This window comes from Corvus kubaryi, unplaced genomic scaffold (assembly GCF_017639235.1).
Source record: "Corvus kubaryi isolate FWS band 111438036 unplaced genomic scaffold, C.kubaryi_AGA036_p1.0 split2-37374, whole genome shotgun sequence".
Lineage (NCBI taxonomy): Eukaryota > Metazoa > Chordata > Aves > Passeriformes > Corvidae > Corvus > Corvus kubaryi.
This window is the reverse complement of record NW_024582082.1, coordinates 2,938,495-2,955,850: the sequence shown is the minus strand read 5'-3', so window position 1 is coordinate 2,955,850 and position 17,356 is coordinate 2,938,495. Positions and strand designations below refer to the sequence as shown.

The 17,356-nt window shown below is 58.6% G+C and overlaps 2 protein-coding genes across 9 annotated transcripts in view; both read right to left on the bottom strand.

The window, feature by feature from the left end:
* LOC121658139 (vascular endothelial growth factor receptor 3) overlaps positions 1-6,437 on the bottom strand; it is a 57,823-nt gene extending 51,386 nt beyond the window's left edge. For 3 of the 4 annotated variants that reach the window (XM_042014667.1, XM_042014668.1, XM_042014670.1), the window contains exon 1: positions 6,284-6,437. In XM_042014667.1, coding sequence (XP_041870601.1) covers positions 6,284-6,341 — 58 coding nt within the window. In that variant the 5' untranslated portion in view covers positions 6,342-6,437. Of the gene's footprint in view, positions 1-3,336; positions 3,440-6,283 lie in introns of those variants that run through there. The other variant, XM_042014669.1, reaches the window with a different exon arrangement.
* A 4,383-nt stretch (positions 6,438-10,820) lies between these two features.
* LOC121658164 (zinc-binding protein A33-like) lies at positions 10,821-17,146 on the bottom strand. 5 transcript variants are annotated; one of them, XM_042014705.1, is made up of 7 exons: positions 17,128-17,146; positions 15,806-16,080; positions 15,119-15,214; positions 13,267-13,500; positions 12,872-12,891; positions 11,992-12,107; positions 10,821-11,894 (listed from the first exon to the last, which is right to left on the bottom strand). In XM_042014705.1, the coding sequence occupies exons 2-7, from the start codon at positions 16,076-16,078 to the stop codon at positions 11,350-11,352; spliced, it is 1,284 nt and encodes a 427-aa protein (XP_041870639.1). In that variant the 5' UTR covers positions 16,079-16,080; positions 17,128-17,146; the 3' UTR covers positions 10,821-11,349. The 5 variants fall into 5 exon arrangements, with proteins under 5 accessions (XP_041870639.1, XP_041870637.1, XP_041870640.1 ...); XM_042014703.1 differs by lacking the exon at positions 17,128-17,146 and adding an exon at positions 16,648-16,717; XM_042014706.1 differs by lacking the exon at positions 17,128-17,146 and adding an exon at positions 16,622-16,633.
* Positions 17,147-17,356: the final 210 nt, after the last annotated feature.

The window sequence follows — 17,356 nt, the reverse complement described above, 5'->3', positions numbered from 1 at the left end:
AGCCTTTATACAGGTCTGTGGGAGCCCTGTGCCACCCAGCCTGGCTGAGCCAGCTCACTATGTCCTGCATCCCAATCCAGAACACAGCAATGCCAACCTGGGCATTCCACAGACTGAGGGTACAGTGCCCTGTCCAGTGACAAGGGCTGCTTTGCCTCGGGCTTGCTCTTGTATAAATACAATCTCACTGTACATTCTGCCCTTTTAAAGTACATTAATTGCCATGGAAACGATGCCGTTACTGGTATGGCAGCAGCCTGGTGGCCCCCACAGATGCAAGACAAAAATCAATGGGTACATTGACATACAAGCTGTGTTTCAGGACTTTTTGTGGTTTTGAGGCTGGTCACCATGGGCACATATGAGAGAATAGCTCAGGCACTAAGAAGATGCCATGTTCCATGGAGAGAAACTGAGTACAATAAAACATGGAGGAACATCTCCTTTGTTGTGTTTATCAGCTTGGGCAGCACAGTCTTGTATGGGAGCTGCTCCCAGAACTGATGTGTGTGCTCAACTCGTGGCACTGGTCATCACTCCCAGCTCCTGCTGGAGCATCCCAGCCCTGGCTGCCCTTCACATCCTCATTGCCAGTGAGTACAAAGCCTCACCTGGTCTCAGACCTTGGCAGTGTGGCTTTGCTCCATGCCTCCTCTCTGCCCATCCACGGCCCTTTCCACCAGCTCAGATGCCTCACCAAAAAGAAGGAAAAAAAGCCAATATTACAGATGTATAGACACACACCATCACTTCTTGGTCTTGAGAGTTTTTTAAGTAGCACTGAGGGGCTTTGTACACGGAGCAGTGTAAAGGGAAAAGCTGTGAGTGCTCTACCCGCAGCCATCCCCGGGAACCTGGAGCAAAGGGCAGCCCTGGCTGTCCCCTCCCAGCCAGGGCAGCGCTGCCCTGTTCCCTGCCGTGCCGCCCATCATAAAGGGGTCCCTGAACTGTTATCAGGCAGTGACAGTTTCCGCCATCAGATTCCTCCTGTCCGTCAGGAAAGCTAAATAAGGAACATCGTTCAGGCGGCTGCAGGAAGAGGGGAAATGCAGGGACATCCGGCCCAGCTGCCAATTTTTCCTTTCCCATGAACCACCACTGACCTCCACCAAGGGAGAACCTGGACACCCAGCCTGGCATCGGCACTGCTCCTCTTAGCTTAACCCTTCCCTGGGGATGCCCTGGCCCCTGAGCCTGCTGGGCAGGTGGTCTCGCCATGCAGGGTGGTGTGGCCGTGTTGGGACGGTGCCTGGGCGCTGTGTCACTGTCACTGCAGACTAAGGCGGGCAGACTTGGTGCACTGGCTGGCATTTGCCCAGCCAAGTGGAGCCACAGCCCAGAGTGGAGCCACCTCCAGACCTGCATGTGGGTGGGCAGCTACACCTCACATGGAGACGACGGGTCCCAAAAACATCAGTGAGCTGCTCCATCGCTTCCCTCTTTGCATGCACCTACACCAGGAGTAGAGTTGAGCTTATGCTTTCACAAATTCCTCTGAAAAAGAACTGGGGTTTTCCAGGCTCTGCCAGGAGTTGTAACTAGCCCTGGGCTTGCTGCTGCAGACAGGTAAAATTTCATCTCCTTTTTCTCTCTGCTCACTCCAGGGCTCTGCCCATCAGTAACAGGCACCAGGACAGCCTGCAATCTACCCATCCCTTTCTCATGGTCCTTCCTGTGAACAGCCCTGGGGTCCTGCTGCCTTTCACTGCATAGAACCTGAGCAGGGGAGCAGCAGCTGTCCGGTTATTATGTGCTCAGAAAATGGGAGACCACAGCACTTATGCTTTCCTTCCCCCATCATCCCTGTTTGCCCAGTTAGAGTCTTTTCCTGACCCATTAAACCGATCCTCCCTCATTAGCACATGACGTCCGTCCCACAGCACCTCCAGGTTTGGCCGCAAAGGCTGCATGAGGGATCCTCACCCTGGAAGGAGGGGGTAGAAACACAGCAAGAAAAACAATTCACTCGTGGGAGAAGTTGTAAGGTGAAATACAAGTCACTGGCTGAAACCTGTTTCTGCTACCTCAGCAGGGAAACGACTCCAGGAGAGACTCCAAGACTCCCCACTTAATATCCTCAGCTTATAAAACTTAGTGGGAGTTTCAGCACCGGCTGCTGCAGGGCCAGGTTTTCACCCTCCTTCTGCTGAACTTGCACCTAGAGATGGAGCGATTTGCTCCACAAAAAGAGCAGCCACACTGGGCTCGAGGGCTCCTCGCCGACTTGACCACAGGCCACCTCCGCTTCCACCATTCTGCCTTAACAATGAGGCACCGCAGATGGGCAATAATGCTGTGCCGACAACATCAGAACTGTTCTGACCAAAGAGAAAAAGCCCCCCTGGGACCTGGCTAACCCCCTCTTTTAACAACGTGAAACAAGAAACAAAGGTCTGGGATAGCCAGGGGCAATAAAACCCCTGGAATTCATTTAACCAGTCACTAGATGCCAGTGCAGCTGCAGCAGTATTTCTTTTCCTAATGAAGGACAAAAGATAATTCCAGCTCTGGCCCAGGGCAAGGCTCAGCTCTGGTCTCTCTGACAGACCCTGGCACACACCAGGAGGTCACGATCCCCCCACAGCACCCAGCAGGAGTGGGACGTGTACCTGGCTGCTGCCCCTCACCCAGCTGGAGATTTACAGGAGCTGTAGGGGTAGCTGGGGCAAGTCAAGGCGAAACGTGGCACTGGGCACCTCTGCCTCACAGTCTAGGGTGGGAAAGGGGGCTTTCAGATTGAACTAACCACCCGTGGATTTTCTCCTTGCAAACGCATGTGTTTTTCCATACACAACTGCCCGTGGACCCCGGCAAACATCTCACACCCACAGCGCCCCGTGAAGGTGAGCTCCACTGCTGCTCGGCAGCGTGCAACAAGCCACCAGCCTCCCGCCATGCTCCCAACACGGGAATCCACCAGGAACTGCCTTCTTCGGGCGAGCCGTGATTTTGCAGCCCTCAGTCACAACGCCCCGGCCCGTCTTTCCCAGCGGAAGAGCTCTGCGGCTTTAGTCATTCCTCACACGGAAACCACCAGCACTGCTGGCTCCCCACCTTCCACGGGCAGTGGAGCCTGCGGGGTCCGGCCATCACAGGGCTTTCTGCTTCTCCCTGCACCTACAGGACCTCCCCATTGCCCCCAGCTTATTGCAGCTTCCCCCCCACCACTGGTTTAAATACACAGCCCCCGCAACTGGGAGTGAGGAGTCCCCTGCCTTGCACCATTGTTTTGGGGCTGTTTCAGTCCCGCAGGCTGAATGCAAAGTCGCCTCTGCTGTGCCGGCTGGAGTGGCTGAGAAGGAGGTGGGTGAGATGGGTGCTATCCCCAGAGCTCACCTTGCTCGCCGAAGCTGCTGAGAGCTGGACAGACCTGGGGACCCACCTAGAGCCCCCTCCTGCTCTGCAAGGCAACATCCTGAGTGTGGCGGATGACCCCTGTGCCGCTGGAGAAACTGCTCCCTGGCCACGGTCCCCTCCTGCTGCCGTTCCCGTGGGATCCCGCTCTCCCCTTCTTTCTCCAGGAACTGCCTCGGGATGCCGGGAACAGCCTGTTCCCTCCTGGCTGGCCGGGAGCACCTGCCCTTCCCACGCCTGCCCCGGAAAACACCGCAACAACGCGGGGCCAAGAGAAACCCTGGGGACAGCGATCCTGCGTGGAGCAAGCCCGTGGGAGAGAGGCAGCAGAGCGGAATGGGACACACTGGAGGAAGCCCCGTCCACTCTGCCTGCACCGGCTGGGGACATTGTGCTGCTGGGGGAGTGTCCCTCTGACCAGACGTCAACTTGAGCTCAGCGACGCCCTGGTGGATGTTTGTGCAGGCAGTGAGCCGTGGGCTCGCGTGCCCAAGCCAAATCCCAGGGCGGTAGTTGCAGCCCACTCATCCGAAATCATCCTTAAGCAGACAGCAGGGCACAGGAGCTGTGGCTGTCCCCTCCCTGGCAGCCCCCAGGGACCACGGGCTGCGTGCCTCCAAACATCCACTCCCCTTGGAGGCCCTGGATCACCGCTGTGGGGTTGAGCCTGGTGGGGTTTGCTGTGCAGTCAGGGCTGTTGAATGAAAGGGTGTTGCTGAACCGGCCCATGTTTATTACTTGCAATAAAGCAACTGCTTCAAATCCCAGCTGCACAGGCAACTGTTGCTGCTGGCACGGTCAGCGCGGGGCTGTCCGAGCGCCCGGCCGGGAATTCTGAGTGATCCGAGAGGGGAGCAGGCAGCGGCAGTCAACTCAGTCGGCTCAGGTCCTACGCAAGCACGGGCCCTTACCTCACACAATGGGCATACGCCCTTGGAAGCGGCAAACCAGCGTCCCCAACGGGATTATTTGGCTGTGGGGTGCTCAGCACTGCTCTGTGCCCAGAGGACGGTGGCTCAGGGAGCACGTGGTCTCATCACCGTTCACAAAGGGTTACCCTGAGAGGCCAAGATAATCTGCCATGCTGGGGCTGAACCTCTGCCTGCTCCCCGCATCTCTCTGCCTGCACAGGGCAGCTCCCCCAGCTCCACTCCAGCCTGGAGCACCACAGAGCTGGAATGTGTAAGAGTTTTGTGCTCTTACACACAGCATCCTCCAATACTGGCCCATTTAAACAGGCACCCTGGTGCCAGAACAGACCTTTCATGATCCTGAGATGATTATTTCATCCTTCACAGGTAGAACAGTCTCACACACACATCCCTGTTTCCAAGGGGAGCAAATATTTGCACCCCATTGGGATTGTGGTTAATGAGAAATTTGTGGGTCCTTTACGAGCCGACAAAGTATCCTCATTGATAGAATGGAAGGAGAGGAAGCAAATGCCCCTGGTACCATCCCCCAGTTGAGCTCCACATCACCCTTCATCGCTGCACTAATCAGGCAGCACCGAGAGCTTCAAAGCTCTGCTCAGCCCTGCGCCGAGGAGGCCACACAGCTGTGCTGGCCAGAGCCTCCCAGGCACTGCTCCTGCACCTCCACGAGATGAAAGAACCCGGGAGCAGCTACACTGTGCTTTACAAATTGCTAACATGAGAGCTTTGAACAGTTGCAGCTCCTGCTGTGATGCTGCCAACAGCAGGTTCCTTTCTGCCCAGCCTTCTTGAGCATCCCCTGAGCTCTGGCCACCCGTCGTGTACTTTGGCCCCACGACACCAGAGCCATCTGCAGCTTTTTGGGCAGAGCAGGTTGACAGTGACACTGCTGGTGATGCTGTTCATGCCACACCTGCAGCTCTCCCATGAGCTCACTTCAACGGTAGCAGCAAATGCCACTGGTGAGAGCGAATCACTGAGCCAATGCTACAGAAAATTCTATTTATGCTCCCAAATTCATCTCCCCACATTGCAAGCTTCCACCATGACTAACTTTCAGTCTGATCTGGGCTATAAATGCTTTACTTGTGCAAGAAGAAGCTTCCCTGGGGGTGTCTTGTCCCCACTGCCCTGGCAGTGCCCACCCAGCTCTGCCCTCTCTCACGGGCTCTGCTTCGTAGAAGGGCATTGCAGCCCCATCTCTGCCATGGTTCTGCATGCTCTGCCCGACAGCCTTTTGCCGCAGAAGTACTGTGGGAAGGGAAAGCATTTCACTGGGATCTGCCTCGGGTGACTTCCGAGGCGGACCAGAGCTGGGAGAGGCAGGCTGGACAGCCTCGCATGGACCCCCGCCTCCTCGCGCCTTCCTCCCCGGCACACACAAATTAATGACTCTGTGCGTGAAAAATAAATAAACAGAGCCCGGACTGGCCTCCAGCCTGCGCTCCGGCCGGGCGCGTCCCCGCGCAGGGACATCCCTCCCGAGAGGGTCCCGTGGGGTTTCTCCCCGCTCGCAGCGAGACATCCGCGGCACGAGAACGGCGTGGGCTCCCGCGGCCCCGGACGCTGCGGGGACCGCAGCAGGGTCCTCCCCTCCGTCCCGTCCTGTCGCTGCGGGCACGCTGGCACCGCCGTCGGGGACACCCGGGCGGGCACCGCCGCGCGCGTCCCGGTTGGGGATGGGTCGGGCAGCGCCGTTCGGAGACGAGGCACCCCAGGACGGACTGCGGCGGTCCCCGTCGGGGATTGGGGTGGCCGGGACCTGGAGCGCCGGTCCCCGCCCGGGATGGGGGAGCCCGGGACGGGCAGCGCCGGGGCACGGCACATCCCCGTCCTGGGTGAGAGACGCCGCGGCGGGCAGTGCGTGTCCCTCCGGGGTCTGGGGGACACCGAGTCCCGTCCCGTCCCGCCTGAGCAGCCCCGTCCCCAGCGCGCCCGCAGGTGCGGAGCGGGCGGCAGAGCGGGCAGAGCAGCCCGCAGCCCCGGCAGCTCACCTGCCTCCGAGACAATGCCGAGCCAGAGCCAGAGTGGCAGCGTGCAAACTCTCCTCATCTCCGGGGCTGCCAGCAGGTCCGTGCGATGCGGAGCGGTGCGAGCGCCCCGCGCCCGAGCTCTGCTCCCGCCGCGCCCCAGCTGCGGCGACGCGCGGCGGCGGCGGGCGGGGAGCACCGGGGCCGCTTCCTTTTCCTCCGCCCGCCCGGGCCGCCCGCCGCCCTCCGCCGAGCCTCGGGGCGCCGGGCGGGCGGGGCGGGACGGGGAGGGGCGGGCGAGGAGGCAGAGGGGGCTGGGGGGAGCGCACCTGCGGCTCCGAGCACTGACGGGGAATCCCTGCACCAGAGGGGGTGCGCACATACCTTCGCACCTGGGTGTCTCCACCTGTGTGTGTGGGTCTGCGTCCCCTGCAGCTGGGAGCAAGTGTGTTCCCCACGCGTGTGCGTGGGTCTGCATCATCCCTGACCCATGGGCACGTGAGCACCCCCCACACTTGCGTGTGTTTTCACACCTGTGTGCACCCCGTGCATCTCCCTGCACCTGTGTGAGAATGCCCGCACATCGCCCGTTTCTTGTCTGTGCCTGGGTGTACACCCCGGCCTCTCGGAGCAGAGGGAATGCGCACAAATGCACTCTCAACAACACTACACACGCACCTCATGTGCTGGAACACATCTCACACTTGCCTGCACACACCCCTTCATGCCTGTGCACCCCGTCAATTCCACACCTCGCACCTGTACGCACACACCCAAGCACACGGTCCGGCACACGCGCCTTGAACCTCCCTCCCCTGCGCTCCCTGGGGCACACAAAGACACACGCACTTGGGTGTGCTCACACTTGCACCCTCATTCACTGGGGGTGCAGTACGGCCCCCCACTCATACCATCCATGCGTGCACAGTGCCAGCAGCGTGGAAAAGCCACATTGTCCCCCAGCACCGCTCCGTGTGGCACCCGCACGGCTCTCTGGCAGGTACACGCCAAACCCCCCCACACGCCCGTGGCGTTGGCAGACGAGCGGTGCCGCCCCACTGGTGCCAGCGACGCTGCCCCCACAACGCTGCCACTGCCAGCGACCGCGGCTCTGGCTCGGAGCGAACTGGCTGCGAATGCCTCACAGACGGAGGCGATGGCAGAGCTTTGGGAGCGCGGTGGCACAGCCCTGGCCAGCTGCCTGTGCACCCAACCAGCGCTGAACGGATAAATAGCCCGGCCCCGCGCTGCGCCCCAGAGGATTATCAATTACGCTCACTTGTAGGCAGTGAAGAAAGAGCCTCAATGAAAGCCATGTGCTCATGGCTTCGAAAAGGCAGCAAAACTTCTGGTGCACTCAACTGCTCACGTTGCCAAACTCGCGGAAGGAATCACTCTGTCCCTCTCCTGGAACCCTAAGAGGGACTCTAAGTCACAGAATTTATTTCACCCGACTCCCCCCATCCTAATTAGTGTGTTTTAAACCCAAAGAGTGCCAGTTCCATCACTCTTCAGCACACTCATATTGGATCACCTCCCTCCTTGATCTCAGCAGAGCAGAAAGCGGCCGTGTCCCTTCACCTCTCGGGAACGCTCGGCTAGGTGTCCAAGCCCCTACAGGTTTGAGGAGAGACTTCCAAAACTTGCCATGATGAGGGAGAGCTGGAATGTCACAGAGGGGTGGCACTGCCCAGCACTAAGGAGCGAAGAGCTGAGGAGGGATCAGTCCCCTCCCCAGTGACGGGGGCTGCAGTCAGAGACGGCGCAGCCCCGCAGTGCACCCACGCTGGGGACAGCATCGGGGCCAGTGCCCCGAGAGGTGAGCGGTGAGGTGGTGAGGGGTGGACAGGGGAATGAATCACACGGCACCACTGAGCTGCTGGGTGAAGTGCACGGTCAAAGGGTGCCTGGAAAAGCTGAGTGCGAGAGGAGCAGAGGGTCTGACCCGGGGCTGAGGGGACAGGCATCTTCCGGCACCCCAGAAGTCAAGGGATTTTGGCATCCTCCACCCATTGCAGTCCAAACGTGGCACGGTGCAGGCGGCGGTGGACAGGACCAGACCGTCCATGCTGCCATCTAATGGCAGTAGTGGCAGGACACCGGGGAGGGCTCGCCCTGCCCCGGCGGGGAATTTTCCATCACAAACGCAGGGCGACTGTGGGACCGATGGGACCTTTCCATTGTTACCGCCCTGGGAAACAAAAGGATCTTATTTTAAAATCTTGTCCCCATTCCAGCACGTGGGGGACCCGAGGAAGCAAAGGCTTCCCCAAAGCTCCGGATAACAGAGCTTTGCCGCCCACTCCGCACCTACGGGTGCGCTGGGGACGGGGCTGCTCCGGCGGGACACAGATCACAGAAGGCTGCCAAGGCAGGAGCTGCTGGACACTGCCCAGCCCTAGCATAACTGTGGGAAAGGGACACTGGGGTGGCTCTGGGAACACCCAGGGACAAAGCAATGAGGTAACCCACAAGAAAAACACAGCCTGCCTCTGGGAGAAGATGGTGAGAGCCAGCGCTGGCAGGTGCAGAGCTGGATGCTGAGGTGAGGAGTGCTTTAACCCCATGGTGCCCAGTCTCCCATCCCTATCCCCTCCTGCCTGAACCCAGGCCCGGCTCACGTAGGCCAGGCTCACTGCATTTATGCCTATGGTTCCTACTCCACGGTGCTCTGGTTTGTCAGAGAAATGTGTTTTTTTCAGGCAGCATTTAGTGGCAGACTGCATTTCCTCACTGGGCTACTGCCGCACACACAGCAGCCCAGAGCAGCATTTTCCCTGCACGTAGGAGCTGCTCTGCCTCCCCAGCCCTGCCCCACCAGCAAGGCCAGGCAAGGACATTATACCCCAAAATGTGGCTCTGCCTGGGAGCAGCATGCCATGGCCACCACGCACAGCCCGGCAGGAGAAGGAAGGACGTGCTTCCTCAGGAGCATTTGAGACAAGTGGGTTTGGCTGCTCTCCAGCTCTGCCTTCGGCATGGGGAGGGTGTGGGAGGTGGCAGCGATGGCAGTGGCACACGCTGACAGCCTGTGCTGTCACGCTGGCCCACGCAGCACACGGCAGTGGCACACAGCAGCACTGGGCAGCGGGAGCTGGCGGACAACAGAGCCTGGCTGTGCTCACCTCTGCCAGGGCCTGGCAGATCCGCTTCCCCTCACACCTCGGGGACGCTGCCTGCTGCTGCCCAGCCGTACCTGGCTGCAGTTTGGGGCAGGCTGCGGGAGCTGATGGGTTTCAGCTTTCCCCAACGTAACTCCCTGCTGTGATCACACCAGCCTCGCCTTTCCAGAGGCTCCCAGCCCTTGCAGGGGGGAACACGGCCCAACTTGCAGCACCATTTCCAAGCCAACAGCTCTTTCTTCTCCACTTTTATTTCAGCTGAGGCTGTGGGGCAGTGAGAGGAGGTGAGAGCTGGGAGAGGAGGCCGAGTCCAGGTCATGGGCTCAGGACTCACCGGCTAAAGGCCAACAGGGGGCCAGGAGGGAACATAAACCCCCAGCATCCCCTCCACACCCGAGCAAGGCTGCACAGAGCAGAGGCTTCCCAACCACTGGGAGCAGCCCCGGGCTGTGCTCAGTGCTCCTGCACAGATCACATCTGCCTGAACCCTGCATGGGACATCCTCACCTCTGGCTTCTTCTCCTGCCCTGGCACAGGCCTTCAGCACCCCCAGCCCTGGCACACTGCAGCAGTGGTGCACAGGAGGGGCAATGTCCCTTGTGGCACCATGGGGGAACAGGGCCCCTGTGCCATCCACGCTGGGCAGCCAGATGGCCAGTGAAGGCCTTGCTTTGCTAAGTGTCCCTGGGCCCAGCTGTGGGAGCTGGAAAGCCTCACACCTGTCCCTTCCCACACCACAGAAAGCTGAGCCCCTGCCAGAGGTATCTGGCTCCAGCCAGCACTAGGGACTACACAGCACTGGGGAGCTCTGGCCTCTGCTTTGACCCTAGAATGAATTTGGGTGGGATAAACATGACATTTCCACCCACCTCAGGCACCACCATCCTCCCTCCCACCCACCCCAGCACCTCTGCTGACTGGTGAGGCAGAGATGCTGCCAGCACCTCCTGGGCACAAACCACAGCAGCCAAACCCCCTTGACTTGCCCCCCCCCCGGGATCCCTGCCTGCCCTCCTGCAGGGGTAGTGCTGCCAGCAGGACCACAGGGGCGCTGACAGGAAAAGAGCCACATTCTTGCTGAATTTGGCAAGAAATAGGACTTGGCATTTTTCACATGCAAAAATCTTTAAGACCCAGCCAGGCCAGAGATGGCCAAATCTTAAAACACTGTAGCCCAAGAACAGGGCTAGGCTCAGAGGACCTCTCTCCCTTGTTCTCAAAGAGCAGATGATGAAAAGCCACTGCAAGATGTGCAGGGAGTGCTTCAAGGAACTATGTGGGAGCAATGGCTCTTTTAAGCCTCCTGTGCTGCACGCACAGAAGTGCCAGGGCTGGAGCAGGGGTCCTGGGGGCTTCTCGGTGCCCCCAGGCTGTGCCACACCCCAGAGCAGCAGATCCCCCCCAGCACACAAGCCCCGAGCAGGCCCAGCAGGCACCACCTTGTTTCTAATGAGCTTTAATAGTGACCGAGGTGAGGGAGCAGCGCCACCATCCCTGGGCTGTGCACCGGGCTCCCTCTGCTGCCCTGCCCCGGGAAGCTCTTCCAGCAGAGGATGCCCATGGTCGGGGATGTGGAGTTCAGAGGCAACCGATGGTACCCCAGGACCGCTGCCCTCCTCCACGGGGCTATTGGTGGGAGCTCAGAGAGGCAGGAGGTGCCAGCAACCCACAGCCACCTCCCCTGCAGCCCCGTGGCTGCTGTTACTGAACTGTGCTGTGCTCAGGAATGGGAAACTGTTCTTCTAGGAGTCCCAGGGAACCCCTGTGAATGCCTTGTGGCAACTACACCCATGGCATAGGGAAGGGAGGGCAGACAGGACCTGGGAAGAGACTCACCCCCTTCCTTCCTCCCAAAACTGAAACCAAAACAGCTCCTCCAACACCCAGCAAGGTTTGCATGTGCAGAACTGGCTGCCAGTGCAGCCCCAGGCCGGAGCCAGGCTGGTGCCCCCAGCACACCCTGGTTCCTCACAGGGCCAGGTGGCAGAGCCGCATGGGCTCCATGTTGTCCCTCCCGTCGCTGAAGCAGGTGCTGAAGAAGGGGCAGTATCTCTTTGCAGAGACCTGGTGGAAGGTGAAGAGGTGGGACATGTCCCCAGCATCAAAGAAGGTGACAGTGCCCTCCTGGCAGTCCAGGAAGACACCCACTTTCCGTGGGGGCTGGCGGGGAGTCAGGCGCACCCAGGGGGTGGCAGTGGCCCAGTACTCCATCCTGTTCCGCAGGCGAAGTGTCCAGTAGCCATTCTCTGGGCACAGCTTGACCTTGGCTGCCCGGTCCACAGTGTCAGCAGCCACCCCCAGGTCCCACTTGGTTTTGCTGCCCACCCAGACCTCCCAGTAGTGCTGGCCGCTGTCAAAGGCCTGCAAGCCCAGGACATTGACGCACTGACGGAAGCGCCGAGGGCTGATGGGGACAGGCTGGGCTCGATTCCTCTCTGTCACTGCTGTCAGGTCTCTGGAGAAGACCAGGTTGGGGTGGGCTGACTCAGGGTCAAAGGTGAGTGGGGCGGGAGCTGTGGAGACATCAAGCATGGCATTTTACCAGCTGCATATTCCCTCTGCAGAGCATCCCTGGCCCACCACACCCATCCCTCACGGCAATGTGCTCACCAGGGCAGATGGAACGCAGCATCTGCCTCCAGAAGATGTACTGCAAGGGGCCACTGTGGCTGTCCCTGTAGTGCTGCAGGTCCAGGGCAGGCTGGGTCTCAACACGCACCGAGGGCCTGGGGCAGAGAGAGGCAGGCAGGGTCAGTCCCTCTGCTGAGCCACTGCCAACGCAGGCAGGAAAAGCACAGGCAGGGCTGCAGGACACTGCTGCATGTGACAGATTTGGTAAAGATGGGATACAAACACCTCTGGCAGCTGCTCGCTCTGCCTGATGCAGCTCTGCCCGCAGTGAAGTGAGTGGCTCAGGGCAGGGGTGTCCAAGATAGAGCCAGCAGCACCACTCGTGCAGCAGGGACTCCTGGCAAACCCACGCCCAGCACACCCAACAGGATTCCTGCATGGCTGAACAGGCTGGGCCTGTGGAGTCAGGCTGCATCCGGGAGGGGACATGGACACGTTCCCTATGGCAGTTCCGGCCCTCACCTACTCCCAGCCTCTGACAAACCTGCACCTCAGAGTCAGTTTTGCAGCCCCATGAGTAATAAGAAGCTAAGAAAGAGCACGGAGAAGACAAAGCACCCAAAGTTTGTGTCATCAGCCTTGTTCCCTCTTGCAGCATGCATGGCTGCTGCACCCATCCCAAACCACCATGTCTCCTCTACCCACTCGTCCCACCATCTCAACATGTAGGGTGCGCCCTGGGAAGAGCATCCAATGTATGCTGGGGACCAGCCTCCACCTTGCACTGCACCAGCACCTTCCTGAGCAATTTGTGACGCTTTAAAAACTTGAGATAAAGTGCCTCTCACATGTGGTCCCAGCCAGGGACTAAGATAAGCTCCTGAAAAGAGAATCAGCTTCTTTCATGCCAGACACATACCTGATATCCAGGCTCTCCACCTGCAGTGAGAAGCAGAGAGAATTAGCAGTCACTCTAATTCATGCAGCTGCACAAATAAGCTCCTTGTCCTGCCTCCTGCAGCCACACAGCACAGAGAGGAAACCAAGCTACCAGGATCTGCATCCTGGGGAAAACTGACTGGACACTTGGATAGAGAAGGAGTAAAGGCTCCCAAGACCCACCACATCTGAGATCACTGTATCCCTTATGGCAAAAGTCTCCACACTCCAAGGGATTGGGCAGTTAATCCAGAGGGATGGCAGTGAGAACACCTTTCGGGTACAGCCTAGTGCTGTCATTTAAGACTCTCCCATCCCAATTTCAGATCCTGCAACATCCCTCATCCTCCTGCCAGGGCCAGCCGAGCATCTCACCTCCAGCAGTGACACATCTTCCATCTTGCTCAGGGTCTGCTTGACGTGCTCGATGTCCCTCTGCAGCACTGCTATCCCCTCCTCCAGCTGGTCAACGTGCCTGTGCAGCCGTGCCAGTGACTGCTCCTCCTTGTCACCCAGCTCTGCCAGCACAGCTCTCTCCGCTTCCTCCAGGATCTGATGAAGGCGAGCAAACTCAGCCCGCATCTTGAAGTTCAGCTCCCCAGACACTTTCTGAGCAGAGGGAGGAGGCAGAAGGTGAGTCCAACAGCTAAAACACGCAAGTAGGTGCACCAGATGGCTGGGCTTGTTACTCTGCTGACAGAGCCCTGGAAATCTGAGCTTTAGACACAGCCGTGACATTTTGGATGGAGAACAAGACACAGGGACAACTTTCAAGGCTGCAGAGCCAAAGAAAAAAAACCCCACAAACCCAAAAAACCAGATCCACCAAAGGCTTGGTCACCATAACTAGGAATCCCCACACACAGCCACAGCCCTCTCCCACACCACCAGGAATTTGCCTGTGGGCAAGACTGGAGCTCTTTAAATTTTGTGGAGCTGCAGACTCAGCTGTTCAGGTTAGTTTGGATTTATTTCACAGCGTTCCAGACCCTGAGCAGAGCTGCCTGACAGGCGAGCTGCATAAACTAATCTTTGTCATTAAGGCTGATAAAATCCTATTCAGCTCTATCCAGAGGTCATATTTTTCCAGTTGTTTACTCGCCAGCCAACCTTGTTGTGTTCTCGCTACCTTCCTGCCTGTTTACAAGAGACAGCCAATGACTTCTTATTTTCCTTAAATCTTTAAGCTTTTAATCTCCAAGTGCAACCTTAGCCCTCATTACTTTCTCAAGGAGCGCTTCCTGAAGCGCACATCCCTTCCTCCCCACAGGAAACCCACCTCCCTCAGAGATGTGAAGCTTCACCAGACTCCCTTTGCTCTAGCAGGTGCTTGTGCTGACACACCAGAACCACAGAGGAGGTACAGGGCCTCCCTGTTCAGATCAGCGATTTGCTCCCCTACTCTTGAGACACCTCTTAGCTCTTGCACAGCAACAGGACAACATGTGCTTATTTGCTAATACTGCTTCATTATCTCAAAGGTCTATTCCACACCTGGCAAGAGGATAGAGGTTTGAAATGGTGCAGGCTGTGGGATCAGAGGCTCCAGTCAGAAGACAGTGGTTCTTTTCCCCTCTCAGTTTTATCTCATCCCTGAACTACTTCTATTTTCCTTAAACGCACCTTCCTTGGCTTTTAATGCTTTTATGACACCCAAGAAAGCAGCACAGTCAGGCAGTAGCTGTTCTCACTTCATGGATTTGTACAAATGGGCAGCCTGGACCTCTCAAGCCCATGGAGAGCACTCGGGCTCCTCATTCACCTCAGAGCTTCACAGTGAATCCCAACACCGTCCGTGTGACAAGGCCACCACTTTTGCAGTGCCAGCCCTGCCACTGACACAGTTCCTTCAGCTTTGCTGCCATCCCTTCTGACATGAGAGGATTTCAGAGCTGCCAAGAGTTAATGCTCTCCCAAAGAGGCAGCACTGCAGGGCCAGAGCAGGCTGCCCACAGCTCTCACCACTCACCATGTCTCAGCTCTGCTGCACCAACGCACTTTGTAAACACTGCATTAAAGAGTGCTTAATGCTCCTCCCAAAACCTCTGCTGAATATCCAGCAGTGATAAACTTGGGCCTACACGCAGGGGATTTTGTGTGGATCCCCAGAGCTACTCAACTAGATTTTTACAGGAAGCTGAGCTAAACTTCAGCTGAAGTGATACACACATCCTCTGTGAACACTGCCCCAGAAGCTGCCTGAAGAGCAGCTCCCACAGGGTATTACCGTCAGGCTGCAGATATCCTCCTGTGTCACACGCTTCCTCTGCAGCAAGTTCTCCATCTCCTTCTGACGAGCTTGCAAAGCATCTTCCAGGTGCTTCTGCAGGAGCAAGGAAAAGAAGGTAAGGAGGCCATTTCACCACTCTGCTGTGATTCAGGAGCAGTCCCAATTCCTAGGGTCAGCATCAGGAGACTGCAACATCATCTCATATAAAGGCTGTAAGGGGAAGCAAGCACCTGATGCACAGCCCTGAGAATTATATATGTGTGCATGTAATGAATCCAATTTATTTTGAAGACTGGGAGCTCCAGCCTGGGATATCTGTTTGCACAAGCTTTAAACACTGTGTGTTATGAACTGAGTTGTGCAGGGACTGTCCCCTCAAGCAGAGCACCTGGCACAAGCAGCCCTCGCCCCTGGCCACACGGTCCCTCAGTGAGAAACAACAAAGCTGTGGTTGGAATTGGACACAGCAGTGAGGGAAACTAATGCAAAAGGAAGTGTTCAAAAGACAGAGAGCTGTAAGGAAATAGGGAGAGGGACTTATCAGGAAGAGACACATATGTCACTGCACTTGGGTCAGATAAGGCTTCACAGTGGGTGAACTGCCTGTGGGAGGAGGGGCTGGTGGCTGCACAGGGCTCACGTGGCACCTGTCCCCTTCTTCCCAGCCTAGCAGAAGCCGCTCACCTGCATCCTGTGCTGGTGCTCCTCGGAGCCGCAGCGCCGCACCTTCTCCACCAGCCCCGAGAGAAGGTAGTGCTTGCGGAAGGCGCGGCTGGGGAACTTGCGGCGGCACTGCGGGCAGGAAGGGACGTGGGCGCAGCTCTCCCAGTATTCCTGGATGCAGCCCTTGCAGAAGTGGTGCATGCAGTCCAGCATGACGGGCTCGCTGAAGAGCTCGCAGCAGATGGCACAGGTCAGCTCCTCCCGCAGGCTCCGGTCCTGGCTCCTGCCGGCCATCCCTGCGGCACACAGGTCCCACCCTGAGCTTCCTGCCACCAGCACACACAAATCCCCACCCCTCTGGGCTTCTGCCTCTCCTCCGCTCCGGGGCAGGGCTTGGTTACCAAACCTCGGGTGGGAGGCACAGGACCTGCCCAGGCGCTGCACTGGGTGTACGCACCGCTGGAAAGCCCCCCATTACGGAGCGGCCCCGGCCGAGGGTCACTCCCTTCGCAGGGTAAAAACTTTCAGTTTCCCGTCACTTCAGCAAACCTGCTCGGTGCGTCTGACAGGGCCCGGCCTTGTATCCCCACAGAGCCTCAGCGCAGCGGCCACCCGGCCCGAGGGCTGCCAGCACCCACCCACATCCCGAGCAGCTCCAGGGCCGACGCAGCACCAGCGCTGCCGCGTGCGGTGCCCCTTCGGCTCGACGGTGCGCACCGCCCGCTCCCCTGGGCGCAGCCCCGGCCCCCCACCAGCCCGGGGACCCCACCGTGCGACATCACTTAGTTTAGTTTAGTTTGGTCCGGTCTAATCTAATCTAATCTAATCTAATCTAACCCAGTCCCGTCCCGTCCCTCTCTCACCTCCGACCCTCCGAACTCGGGGTCTCAGCCACGCCCCGCCCCACCCCACCCCGCCCCTCCTGCGGACTGACGCCCGCCCTGACCAATCACCGCGCGGATACGCCGCGCGCCCGCCCGCTCATTGGGTGGGATCCCGCGGAGGGGGCGGGGCGGGGCTCCGGCATGTGACGCGGTCACGTGCGAGGGCGCCGGGCCGGCTGCGGGGGCTTCAGGCGGGAGTGGGACTGGATTGGACCGGACCGGACCGGACCGGACTATCCCGGACTGTCCCGTCCCTTTACTGCCCGTATACTGCCCCTTTAGTGCCTCTGCACCTCCCCTGCACTGGCCTTACACTGTCCTTACGCTGTCCTGCACAGTCTCGCCGTGCCCCTGCACCGGCTTGCGCTGCGCACATCCCGCCCCACTGCTGCATTCAGTAAAGAGCACAGAAATGAGCTCCGAGCAAAAGCCTCCCTCTCTCTCCCCTGCTCACGGTACCTTCAGAACACAGCTCTGGCCAACGCTTTGGGGTCACTGCCTTGGGTTGCCTCAGAAATCACGAGGGCTGTGAGCTTGTTAGCCGAAGAAAGAAAGAAGGAAGGGTTTTCATCCTTGTGTGGCCACCTGATGATGATCCCTGTGGTGTTGTGGGAAGTGATGGACGCTGGTGGACATGTGACAAAAATCACAAGAACTTTCAATACTGGAAGTAAAAGCAAGTAAAACT